At 37.9% G+C, this 13623-nt stretch overlaps 1 protein-coding gene across 12 annotated transcripts in view; it reads left to right on the plus strand.

Annotated features, from left to right (window-relative positions):
* RNF38 (ring finger protein 38) overlaps window positions 1–13623 on the plus strand; it is a 152106-nt gene that overhangs the window by 94733 nt on the left and 43750 nt on the right. For 3 of the 12 annotated variants that reach the window (XM_070519176.1, XM_014834388.3, XM_014834381.3), the window contains one exon: window positions 3183–3230. The exons of 7 other annotated variants lie outside the window; for them this stretch is intronic. In XM_070519176.1, coding sequence (XP_070375277.1) covers window positions 3183–3230 — 48 coding nt within the window. Of the gene's footprint in view, window positions 1–3182; window positions 3333–13623 lie in introns of all 12 variants that reach the window. 2 more of the 12 variants (XM_044779225.2, XM_044779224.2) reach the window with 1 other exon arrangement.

A 13623-nucleotide genomic window follows, 5' to 3' on the forward strand; every position in this document is an offset into this window, starting at 1 on the left:
GAGATGTGTGACTTTAAGCAAGTCAGTTAACCCTGACTTGCAGTGTGTAACGATCAAGAGAGCCCAGTTCAGTTTCTGGCATGAAGTTAGCTGTTACCAGATTGAGGTTTTAAAAACTGCTATATTGCTTAGATAAAAAATGTCTTAATATGTATCTTTCATCAAATTAATACAGTTAAAATTCTTGAAACTTGAGTATGCTACAACAAGAAATTCTTAAGTGTGCTATAAGAATTTTTATTCTGTTATGTACGTATATACATTGTGTTAGTGTTCTGTTGTGTATAACAAATTACCACAAATTTAGGAGCTTAAAAACACAAATCTGTTATCTCATAGTTTCTGTGGATGAAGAGTCCTGATAGGGATAGCTGCAGGGCCAGTTCCTGGGTGGAACTGTGATTTCATCAGAGGCTTGATGTCCTCTTCCAAGCTCACTGGTTGTTGGTGGAATATGGTTCTTGTGATTGTAGGACTGAGGTCCCCCATTCTCTTGCTAACTCAACTGGTGAGCACTCTCAGCTCCTAGAGTGAGTCGTGCTCTTAGGTCTCTGCCATGTGGCCCCCTTCATATGCCTTCTCCCAATATAGCAGCTTAGTCTGCAGGGTTGACAGAAGAGTCTCTTCAGAAAGAGTCAGTTCTTGTAAGAGCTTTCTCTGATTAAGTCAGGCTTACCCAGGATAATCTCCCCTTTGATAATATTAAAATCAACTGACTTGGAATCTTAATTACCGGAAAACCCCTTCACCTCTGTGAAGGGGTTTGCATAACTTAGGTCATATAATTCATGGGAGTGAAATACACCATATTTACGTAAAGTCCTACCCACATCCCATGGAGGTATGGATTATACAGGTGATGTACACCAGAGTTAGGAATCTTGGAGGACACTTTAGAATTCTGCCTGAAACACACACCCACACAATGATTGTGATTTTATCTTATCCAGTGGGGGCATCTGGTTTTGATCAAACCCATCCACCATCTTGTCCCAGATCTGTTCTACAGTATTTGAATATAGCTTTTTCTCCATTGTGTTGTTTTTCCTCCCTTTTTATAGACAGATGAGCTTGTAACCAAAGGGAATTGTTGTGAGTAGGAGAAGAATATGCTTGAAAATTATTAACTTGTGACCACACGGACCAGAGTTTGCCAGTTTTTTATTTATATATGACTGAAATCTTAAGTTTTCAGAGGATCGGATAATTAAGGAGAGGGAACCTGGCCCCCTGATTTCTGTTTTCCCAGCCAGCTACTTGTCCTAGCAGTTGGTAAGGATGCTGCTCTTATAGGCTGCTGTTGGCATGATAGTTGAAGGCAGATGGGCTTATTAAAACGCTGTTCAAAGACACTTAGTGTGCAAATCATAACTAAGATTACAGAAAGAATATGAAACCTACATAAAGGAACGGACCATTTTGAGAGAGGAGAGTTGCTTTAAAGTGGTAAGAGAACTCAGCACTTTAGATTGAACTGAGATTGAGCGAGGAGTCAGGAATGCAAAATACACTCCTTCCTGTGAAATCTTTTCTTTCTCTTACCTTCAGATACACTCAAGGCTTCTACTTCTATTCTAATTTTTGCATGTATTATGGCATTGAAAGCATTATCCAATAGTTGGCTGCTTGCATCCGTTTTGTTGTTTCGTTTGTTTTTACTAGAATAGGCTCCTTGAGGATAGGATCTGTGTTTTATCTTCTTTCCTAACATAACTCTTGACTTGTAGGAGGCAGTCAGTAAATACTCCTTGATTCAGCAGTTCGTGCTTTATCATAGTGGTAAAGGATATTAGCATATTCATGTTGGTAGTACGGAGATAATCTTTAGCCGATGTCCCAAACCGTTTATGTAGCAGTATAATGAGTTCTAAAGGCACTGCCCTCAGGTGTTTGCTTTTACTCCTAGGAGGGTCTTTGCAAGTAATTTTACCATGACCAACAGGCACGGTTATCTGTTTACCAGTCTCATAGCAAACATTTATAAAGAAACAAAAATTTATGAAGTGGCTAAAGAAGGTTATTATTGCAGGATTATTAATATAGTTAGCATGCCACTTCATTATCTGTCTCTGCTACCCTCTCCTCTCTGGCTGCTTCCTTACTGACCAGCCATACTGAACATTTTGCAGTTTCCTGACTACACTGCTATCTCTTGCCGGTTACCTCTCTGTAGCACCCCATGTCCCGTGCCCATCATTATCATAGATAGATGATAGGAAGGGTATCATATTGTAGTGATTTGCTTTTGTTTCTTTTCTAAAGCATACACTTCTTGAAGGTAGGAAACCACGCCTATCTTTTTGATTTAGTGCCTGTCACAAAATAGACACTTATATGTAAGTGAATGAATGAGGCAATGAAACTCTAAAGATGAGACAGCCTTAAAGCACGTGGTCTTCAGTGTAGGGACAAGCAGGTGTACAGACCGTAACCCCCAAGGGCAGTTCACACCACAGCACAGTGGAACAAGTGATGCTCATGATGTCCATTATTAAAAATATCACAGATTTAGTATATTTACGTATGAGTTTAAGAGATTAACCCACAATCAAGTGGAACATTCAAAACATGCAGTCCTTTACCTTGGGGCTTATGATCGTGTCCTTTATTCTTAGGAAGGTCGCCAGGTTTGTGTTGAACAGAGCTGAGCTCTCCACAGTCAAACCCGTGTTTATTATACCTAGGATCACTATAGAAGCTTTGCGATGCATGTTCTGAAATCTCTCGTCTTCCTTTGCATGATCATTTAGAAGGTTAAAAGATAGAATGAGAAAAAAATATTAATATTAGTCCAAGCAGACACTAATCTTTCTGTACTCAGGATGTGTGATTTTACCTCAGATTTTCTTAACACGAAGTCTTACCTATCCTTTAGGATTTCATTATTAATAGCAGAAGAAAAGATATCAATAGATGTTACGTGGGAAGCATAGGAAGGACTGCATTTTTGAGCAGTGTTATTTTTCCTTTAAAGAAAGTTTTCGTAAGAGAGATCCATTGCCAGGGGCAATCTTTGCCCTCCTTATATATTGATGTTTAAGATTGATTTTTATTTTTTTTCCAGTCTCTGCTAACAAAATCATCGGATACCTAGAAAATCCAGACTGTCCTTCATAGGCATGATTCTCCACATTGGTGTGGCTAGCCATGAACTATCCTTTTCTTCTCCGTCTTTTTCCCAGATATCTCCCGGGGCCAATTCAGCACCTCTTCCTGGCCATCCTAACAAGGTGATTTGTGAAAGGGTGAGACTTCAGAGCCTGTTCCCTCTCCTCCCAAGTGATCAGAACACTACCATTCAAGAGGATGCTCACTTCAAAGCTTTCTTCCAGGTTCTTATATATTTACCCTTTCACTATGTAGGGCTGAAAGTCACAGATACATTCTAGGTGGTTTCTAGGAAGGCTGGAAATGAAACTCTCAATATCTTCTTATTTTCTATTGTATATGTGAAGAAGTATTCTTCCTAGAGGACTTCTTTAATATAACTTTTTCACCCAGATTTTCTGAAGGTTTGTCTTCTCTTGAGCTGCTGTTTATTACTTGACCACTTAATATTCTTGTTTTTTGGTCTCTTGGTCTTAATCACTTGTCCTAATAGGCCAAGTTCTATAGGAAAGTAGAAGATACTACAAAGTATATGAAATTATGTAGGAAAGGAAAAATGGAAGCATGTAAGGTTTTTTTTTTTTCCATCCTGCACCACAGAGGTTACATTTTGTTTCCTTTGGTGAGGAAGATTGGCCCTGGACTAACATTTGTTGCCAGTCTTCCTCTTTTTTTTGGCTTTTTTCAAAGCCCCCCAAGTACATAGTTGTATATTCTAGTTGTAGGTTCTTCTAGTTCTTCTGTGTGGGGTGCCACCTCAGTGTAGTTTGATGCATGGTACTAGGTCCTCACTCAGGATCCGAAGTGGCGAACCCCAGGCCTCTGAAGAAGAGTGCGTGAATTGATCACTCAGCCACAGGGCCAGCCCCGTGTAATATCACTACTTATTTGCTGAGTGCCCAGAGTTTGATAGTAATGCACATTTCAGAGAGAAAACATGGTTACTAGCCTTCTGTGACTTTTGATACCTGTGGGTAAAATGTGATAAAAAGTTTTGTTACATATAAAATGAAAACAAATTGAGGTTCAAACCTTCATTAGTTTATTAACAAGATTACTAGAATATGCTCGCACAAATCATTGGCTATAAACTTTCAATCCATTACTCCTAGGGAAGCACATTTTAGTAATGGAAATCAGTATTACTATTACCACAAAGGAACTAAATTACAGAGTTGCTTCTGGATGCTTGAGTTGTCCGCCAAGGCGTGTATTTGTACATGTGTGTGTAAACCTGGGGTAATGAGAGTTTCTAGTCAAAGCTAGGACTTTCGGATAGAGCCAGCTCATTTTCTGTTTGTGTAGGAGTAATGAGGCCAAGCTTAGGACTAGGTATGAAAGAGAAGTGCTTGTGATAGCTTAAATTGGAGATGTGGAATTTCCAGGATAGCTGTGATCCAGAGCTCTTCAATCTGATATTCCTCCTTGGAATTAGTGCCAGATTCTCTGCTTTGCATGTATTATGTCCTTTTGTTCTTAACCCTTATAAAAAATAAACTAATCAAGGTTGGGTTTTCTGGATGAAGAAATGGGCTCAGAAAAGCTCACTGAGATTACATGTCTAGTTACTGGCAGAGCAGAGACTCAAATTCATTTTATGTCTACTATATAATACCACCTTTAGATATCAGTGGGTATTTCTGTAAACACAGTGTAGTATATGTTGAGACATACTTGTCTGTATTGAATTGAGCGGCATATTGACCTACTGCTTTTGATAAGCTTTAGTCTGCAATAGCTTGATATTTAGTTGTAAACCAATATAGCTAAGGAAGAGATTGATTTAGTACCTTCACTACTACCACCACTAAATAGTTATTTGACACTCTCCGTGTTCTCCATACTTCCTTTGAGTGTTCAAGCATTAACTCAATATTAACTTTAAACTCAGACAGCTGCCAAATTCAGTAGATTTAAACACGATTTGAAAATAAAACAGGGGCCGGCCCCATGGCTGAGTGGTTAAGTTCGTGCGCTCTGCTTTGGCAGACCAGGGTTCGGATCTTGGGCACGGACGTGGCACTGCTCATTAGGCCATGTTGAGGCGGCATCCCACATGCCACAACTAGAAGGACCCACAACTGAAATATACAACTATGTACTGGGGGGATTTGGGGAGAAAAAAAAAAAGATTGACAACAGTTGTTAGGTCAGGTGCCAATCTTAAAAAAAAAAAAGGTTAGAGCAAGTTATTGTTAAATTTTTTTTTAATTTTATTTTTTTCCTTTTTTCTCCCCAAAGCCCCCCAGTACATAGTTGTATATTCTTCGTTGTGGGTCCTTCTAGTTGTGGCATGTGGGATGCTGCCTCAGCGTGGTTTGATGAGCAGTGCCATGTCTGCGCCCAGGATTCGAACCAACGAAACGCTGGGCCACCTGCAGCGGAGCTCGTGAACTTAACCGCTCAGCCACGGGGCCAGCCCCAGTTATTGTTAAATTTTTATTTATAACCCTAATTAAACTTAAATCTTGGGGCCGGCCCTTTTCTTAATCTTGGCTTTCCCCCAGGTTCCTTCCGTCCCAACTTTTTCTACTTTTTCTTCCCTTTGGAATACTCCATTTTAAACAGACTCACTTACCTCTTCCATTTTTTTCCTAAACACCCTCTTTACTTCCTTAGCTGAACCTAATCTCTTTTCAAAGGACATCGTTTGCCCTGCAACCTTTAGGGGTAAAGAAATTATTGATTTTTTTTCCCACTCCAAGCGGGGGATTGGGTATGTGGCTAGTAAGTGGGATAGTCATAGAGAAGAAGGAAAGTGTTGATATTCTCCTAGTCCTTACTGGGTTCAGGATCCTCCTGGATCCTTGTTTCCAACCATCGATCATCTTTGAACAAAAATTTCATCCAGGTTTTGAGCTCTTTTTGTTATTCATCTCCACTGTTTATCAGTTTTGTCACTGTCCTTCTTTATCAAAGACTTTTGCACTTTGCTCCCCCACTCCCCCCACCACAAGGAAGATTTGCCCTCAGCTAACATCTGTGCCAGTCTTCTCTTTAGTGTTTGGGCTGCCAGCACAGCATGGCTCCTGACAGCAGTATAAGTCCACACCTGGGAACCGAACCTGGGCTGCCAAAGCATAGCACACTGAACTTAACTGCTAGGCCACCAGGGCTGGCCCTGCCACTTTTTTTTTTACTTACTTGTTTATATTGTATTACTCCTAGTCAAAATGTTTCAAATTTTGCATGCTTTAATTTTTAAAATTATGAAATATTTCTTATATGAAAGTTGTAAAAGTATAAAGCAGACACATGTATAAGAAAAAAAAATACCATCCAACTTAAGAAATCAACCATTACCAATACTTTGGAAGCTTTCATGTAACCTTCATAGTCCCTTACCTGCATCTTGGGAAACTTCTGCTGAAATTTGTTTAGTATCCCTTTGCTTCTCTGGTTTTAGCACATATAGTATCTCTCAATACTATACTAAGTTTCTGTACTTAATATAAAAGGTATCATGCTTTGTGTATTTTTGTCATTTGGGGAGTCATCCATATTGATGCATGTGGCTGTGTAGTTGATTCATTTTCCTGCTTTAAAAGTATTCCATTTATATGAATATACTGTAGTTTATTCCCTCTCTTCTTTATGGACATTTGTGTAGTTTCCCGTTTTTTACTATTGTTACAAGGACTGCTGCCATGAATATTCTTGTGTGTGGTTTCCTTGTGTACATTCAGTTGGTATTTTAATGTTTCTGTAAAAGTGATGCTTTTGTGTATTTATTGCTCAGAATAAATAGAGGTGTAGGCATATTTGCATCTCTATAGTAAAAACAAGCCTATATTTAAAATTAGAATTAAAGTGCCTCCTATAATTGTTACTAAATTTTAGAAAATAAGGTATAATTAGCTTACAGAAAGATTCACCCTTTTAGTGTACAGGTCTGTGAGTTTTAACAAATACATGCAGATGTGGAAGCACCACCACAATCAAGATATAGAACAGTTTCATCACCCCAAAAAACTTCCTCTTATCTCTTTGCTGTCAACTTCTTACAGTTTTAAGATTAGCAATTTCTGTACTATCAATCAATTCAGTGATTGTGATTGAAGATGGTATGCTTTCATAAAATAGTCAGATACATTGTGGGGAACTTGAATTTCATGTCCGGCACAACCGTTGATCTCAGGGGGTGGCTGGTGGGGGAGAGGGGTGTATCCATCTTAATGACAGCTATCTGATAACTTATTTTGTAAATTGACTAAGTTAATTAGGTGGTTGAAATTTTGACAATTTGTACACAGAAAAATATACTAGGTTTCTGAAAGAGAAGACTAATTATTGTAAAAATATCTATTCTCCAACAAATTTATAGACAATAAAAATTTCAGCCAAAATAATCAGAATTTTTTATTCTAGAATTTTTCAGAGTTATCCTTAAATTCCTAAGGAAGATTATCGAAGACAAGATGGGGGAAAAAACTTTCAAAAATTGTTGTAAGAGGAGATATGTCATAATAGCTACTAAATCATGTTATGAAGAAATAGCTCCATGTTCTTAGACACAGTGGATGTTTTTCAGCCTTTATCTTACCTGACCTTCCAGTCGAATCCTTGAAACTCCATTCCACTGGCATCTACCACTACATTCCACTCTCCTTGCATCAACTACTCAGCATAAAATATTAGAGTTTCTCAGGGTTCAGTATTGGACCTCTTTTTCACTGTATAAACTATTTTGGGAAATTTTGTCCGTGCCTGCAGCTTCATTATTTACCATCTGTCTATATACCAAAAACTCCTAAATTTATGTTTCTAGTCTCTGAGCTTCAGCTATCTGCAAAACAACTCCACATGGGTATCTCAGAGAGATCCCTTGATTTCAGGCTGTTCTTACTATCTTTTCTATTTTCATTGGTTTTGTGTTTATGCTTTGTATTTTTGTTGTTGTTGTTGTTTTTTGTTTGTTTGTTTAGAGGAAGATTAGCCCTCAGCTAACTACTGCCAGTCCTCCTCTTTTTGCTGAGGAAGCCTGGCTCTGAGCTAACATCCGTGCCCATCTTCCTCTAGTTTATATGTGGGACGCCTACCACAGCATGGCTGCCAAGCAGTGCCATGTCCGCACCCGGGATCCGAAGCAGCGAACCCCGGGCCGCCGAGAAACGGAACGTGCGAACTTAACCGCTGTGCCACCGGGCCGGCCCCTATGCTTTGTATTTTTAATTTGAACCATTGATCTGCATTTACAGCTAAAAATTATTATAGTTACAGGTTCCTAACGCCTAAAACCTAGTGCATTTGAAAACATTACAATTATAGCATCAAGGTAAATCAGTTTTACTGAACCAGTGATGTTTTGTGTGATTAAAAATTTTTTTAAATCTGGGACATAAGGTCACTAATATGTTATTCAAAAATTAGCCATGCAGGCCTTCTTAAAGTCAGAAAGCCAGTGCTGGGCTAGCAGTTATGGCTAATGATATTAACATAATATTTTCACACAATATTGGATCCTCTTCATTATGATGGGGTTACAGGATTATACCACTAGAGTCCCTTTCCAGTCACTTGCTGCACATAAAACTGTTCCTTTCTTTGGCCTTTCATGAAAACAGTACAAACTTAGACCATATCAAAAAGCAAAATTCTGATTTTTTCTTTTTTAATGCATGCGTTTGAAAACAACATTCACAGCCTCTTTTCCCTCCTATATCTGCAAGTAAGATAACTGTAGGAAGATGTACTATTAGTCTGAATATGAGGTTGGATTTTATTCTGAAATCTTTTTTATTTTATTGGGGTCATATTGGCTTACAATATTGTGTAAATTTCAGGTGTACGTGACTGTATTTCAGATTCTGTATAGGCTGCATTGTGTTCACCACCGTTTTTTATCTGTTACTGTACCCCTGTGCCCCTTTACCCCTTTTGCCGACCCCCTTCTCTTCTGGTAATCACCAGTCTGTTCTCCTTATCTATGTGTTTATCTCCCATGCGGTATTTATCTTTCTCCAACTGACTGATTTTGCTCAGCATAATACCCTCGAGGTCCATCCGTGTTGTTGCAAATGGCACAATTTTGTCTTTTTTTAATGACTGAGTTGTATTCCGTTGTATGTATAGACCACATCTTCTTTATCCATTCATCCGTTAATGGGCACTTGGGTTGCTTCCACATCTTTGCTATTGTGAATAATGCTGCGCTGAACATAGGGGTGCATATATCTTTTTGAATTATTGATTTCATGTTCTTTGGATAAAATACCTAGTAGTGGAATAGCTGGATCATAGGGTGTTTCTACTTTTAATTTTTTGGGAAATCTCCATACTATTTGCCATAGTGGCTTCACCAGTTTGCATTCCCACCAGCAGTATATGAGGGTTCCCTTTTCTCCACATCCTCTCCAACACTTGTTATTTCTTGCCTTGTTAATTATAGCCCTTCTGACGGGTGTGAGGTGATATCTCATTGTGGTTTTGATTTGCATTTCCCTAATAATTAGTGATGTTGAACATCTTTTCGTGTGCCTGTTGGCAATCTGTATATCTTCTTTGGAAAAATGTCTTCATGTCCTCTGCCCGTTTTTTGATTGGGTCTTTAATTTTTTTGGTTGTTGTATGAGTTCTTTATATATTTAGGAAATTAACCCCTTGTAGGATATATGATTTGCAAATATTTCCTCCCAGTTGGTGGGTTGCCTTTCCATCTTATTGATGGTTTCCTTTGCCATGCACAAGCTTTAGTCTGATGTAGTCCCATTTGTTTATTTTTTTTCTTTTGGTTCCCCTAAGTAGACATGGGATTCGAAAAGATGCTGCTAAGACAAATTTTTTGAGCCAAGGAGTATCAGAGCTCTACATTAGAAAACGAAAGTCCTGTGTGAATGATGTGAAATCAGAATATACGCAGTGTGTGGTTCAAGGGCAGTATATTCATTGCATTGTTTAATAGAAACACATTTTACAGAAGTATGAATTTAGTTTAAACAAATGAAACTTCAAATAAACAAAAGTTGAGTTTGTGGAGAATTAAATAATAGAACATGTAGAAATCGTTTTGTAAACTGTATTGCATGATCCAAATATAAAATTGTTAATTTCCTGCTTTCCTCCTGCTTATATCCATCCTTTGCAAAACAAAAAAGAGTCTGCCATGGAGATTATTCTTTATTAGCAACTTGATTTATATAGAGTGTTTTAGTTTTCCAAGTGCATTCACATCTATTATTTAAAATGAATGGAATTCAGTGAGTGTTTTCTCTCTTGGGGCCATTTAAATTTAACATTTTTTTCCTTAATTGTAGAATGAGAAATTTCATCTTTTGTCAAAGATAGTTAAGACAAGTAGAGAAATCTGGGAGTTTTAAAGGAGAACTGGGAACTCTTAAATCGCGGTGTACTTATTTATTTGTACGTCTGAGATGAAAGGTAGTCCTGAATGATGAGTGGAGAGAGGACCAGCTTATTGGAGATTTACTCCCTACTCTAGTTGCCCCCTTGCTCTTTTGAGAAGGAAAGTCCTTGGAGCTCACTAGTGGTTGCTGGAGTTAGGGACACACTTCGGTCACCCGTTTTTATCTAGAACTTGGAAGCTCTTTCTGCTTTGGGGAACATTTGTCTGCCACAGCATCTCCCGTTATCTCCAAGACTTCCTGATTGACATATATATATTCTTTTTAGATATACGTGTGTATATATATATATATTTTTTTCCCATAACATTTAGCATTTAATGACTTCTGGCTTGCTTTTTTGGAATCACAGAATTCATTCTTAGGTCTCCAGGGTTGTTTTCCCTTCTCATAATGATGTTTTGGTTATAAAGATGATTTGCTGTTAATAGAAATGTAGTCCTGTGTTCTTTTTATTAGATGTATAAAAGCTAGCCAGCTAGTTTTTTTCTGTCCTTGCTTCCTTCCTTCATCCCTCTCTTCCCTCCCTTGATTCCTAAATCTGCACCAGTATTCTGTACTGTAATACCTGTACCTATGTTCTGTACCAGTAGAGACAGTACTTGTACCTGATTTGAATTAACATCTTACAGAATTAGGTTGTCAACCCCTGGTACTTTCTAAGTCAGCCCACTGGCAGAGAGTCAACAAGAAGAAGAAACTTCTCCCCCTGAGAATTAAAAATGTAAATTTTTCTGTTGTAGTGAGTTTTCCTAAGAGTTCCTTATCTCTTCGTTCAGTGGTTCTTGAAGTGTAGTCCTAGACCAGCTGCAGCAAGCATCACCTGGGAGCATGTGAGGAACGCACATTCTTCGCCCCGATCCAGAGTTTCCGAATCCAGAGACTGGAGAGTGTGCCCAGCGATCTGCTGTTTCTGATGCATGCAAAAGTTTGAGAACCACTGACTTAGATAACGGGAGAGTCCCTCCAGATTCTGCTTTGCGTTTCCTTTGTCCAGAGTCCTTGTGTAGCGTAGTTCTGGACCAGTTTTTATATAAATTTCTAAGCTTAAAGGTTCATAGACAAAATCTCTGTGGTTAATTAAAAATTTGAACCCTAGACTTGGTGTGAGGAGCTAACCTTGTGGTTTGAATTCTCAGGGGAGAAATCCCTTCTCCAATTCCCAGTCTAGATAGAGTAGACATGTTTCTTTATCGAGTCTCTGTGCCAGTGGGCTGACTTTTTCTAGTCTTCCCTTTTATTGAAAGTACAGTACTTTGGAAATTTTGGCTTTATGCGGGGGCCTCAGTGATAAAGACCTTATCTTCTGTCCCCCTTGAGAGCATCAAAAAAACAAACCTGGTTTTTAGCTTTCCTCTTTGTTTCTGGTCCTTGGGAAATTCCCTATCTGAGTTCAGAAATGCAATTAAAAAGTATTTTCATTGTATTTAAGCCATTATTTCTAGATGTTTATACTAGGATTTTCAGATTTGGTCTTCGATTTTGTCACCACAGAAGTCTTTATAGTTGCTTTATCAAAGTTAACAATATTTATGTTCTTTTCTGTAACTACAACAGTGATCTTTCATGCCTTGTCCTAGGTTGATTATAATAATTGAAAACCAGTAAGCATTCTTCATAGTATTAGGAATATCTGTACAGTCATGAAGAACTAAATAGCATGTGTGGGCTGTGGAGGAGGAGATGGAATCTCCTATCTCTTCCACCCAAAGAATGCTTTCGGTGACAAAATGATACGGCTTTGTTTTTGTCTTTGTTTTTCCTAGACTCTCGGATTGCCTTTTGTATTTCTTATGCCAAAAGAGCCATGTGCTTAAATTTTATTAAGACCTTCCAAGTTCTCAATCATACTGTTTTCGAATCCACATTATTTAGGGCATTTTTCTCCGAGTCCTCTGCCTTCTTACTTTAATTTAGAGTGATTACTTTTCAGACCTGCTATACCGCCGTCATCGTGGGATTTCTTTTCATTGCACTTCTAGGCTACTTCTACTGTTGACTGGCTTCTGCGTTAAATGTATGTCCTTAAGTAAAAAGAGAGCACGTGAGCACATATGAAATCAGTCAAGTAAAATTTTCTGAAAGTTTGAATCTTTATACATCTCTCAGAGTCTTTGTTTTTGCCCTCACACTAAATTAGTAGTTTGGTTGGAGTGTAGAATTCTAAGTTCAATAGTATTTTTCCTCAGGGCACTTTGAGCATCTTTTGTTTTCTGTGGGAATTCTAATGCTAATCTAATTCTTGTTTCCTGTGTAGGTTATTCCCTCTTCCCTTTTCTGGAAACTGTGAGGTTATTTTTGGAGTTCCTTAGAGTACTAAAATTGATGAGGAATGTGATGAAACCGTGTTGCGTATAGTAAACTAACTTTTCATATTTCCCTGTCTTACAGTATCCATTGTGGTTTCCTATTACTTTGAGTAAAAATCTAAGACTTGTTACCATAGTAGTAATGAGCAGCTCACTGCCCTTTCACTTCCTCTTCTTTGTCTCCTCTTTTTCACTAATGTGAACCTATCACAGCACAAAGAGAAGACATGGGAAACTTTCTCAGTCACCTTTCCTTATCTCTACTCTTCAAAACAATGCATTTGTTGTAAAATCAGAACAGGGTTAACCCACAATTTGAACATCACTGAAAATATGTAAAGGTTGATAGTCTAAGTGCTTTTTCGGGTCATTTTTGTCTCCGTTTGGGGCAGTGAATTTTTAGAATTCAACGTTTCTCTACCTCAGCTTGCATTAAGCTTTGCAGTATAGGATATACATGTGAACGCTAGTGATCATGATTGGTTATTAGCATTTTGTGCTTTAAAAAAAATCACTGTTAGTCAAATCTTTTTTACTGTGATCACATATTTCTAGTTTTTATGTGTACTTCATGTATGAATTTGTCAGATCTTGGTCATTATGCCTTTTTTTTAATCTAAATGTCAATGGTTATTTTTCCATTTTTTAGCTTTTAAGATGATCAGAACATAACTGATTTCCTTATTAAAATCAAGGGGTAAAAACAAATATGCTTTTACTAGCACCATTAAATCTAGAGAGAAAATAACGTTAGTGTAGCGAGGAGCGTTACAAAAACATTTGTATATGGTTCTAAAAACTATTTTATACTTATGACAAATTTAAACTATAATATTCTTAAACAT

Source organism: Equus asinus, chromosome 10 (genome assembly GCF_041296235.1).
Source record: "Equus asinus isolate D_3611 breed Donkey chromosome 10, EquAss-T2T_v2, whole genome shotgun sequence".
NCBI lineage: Eukaryota > Metazoa > Chordata > Mammalia > Perissodactyla > Equidae > Equus > Equus asinus.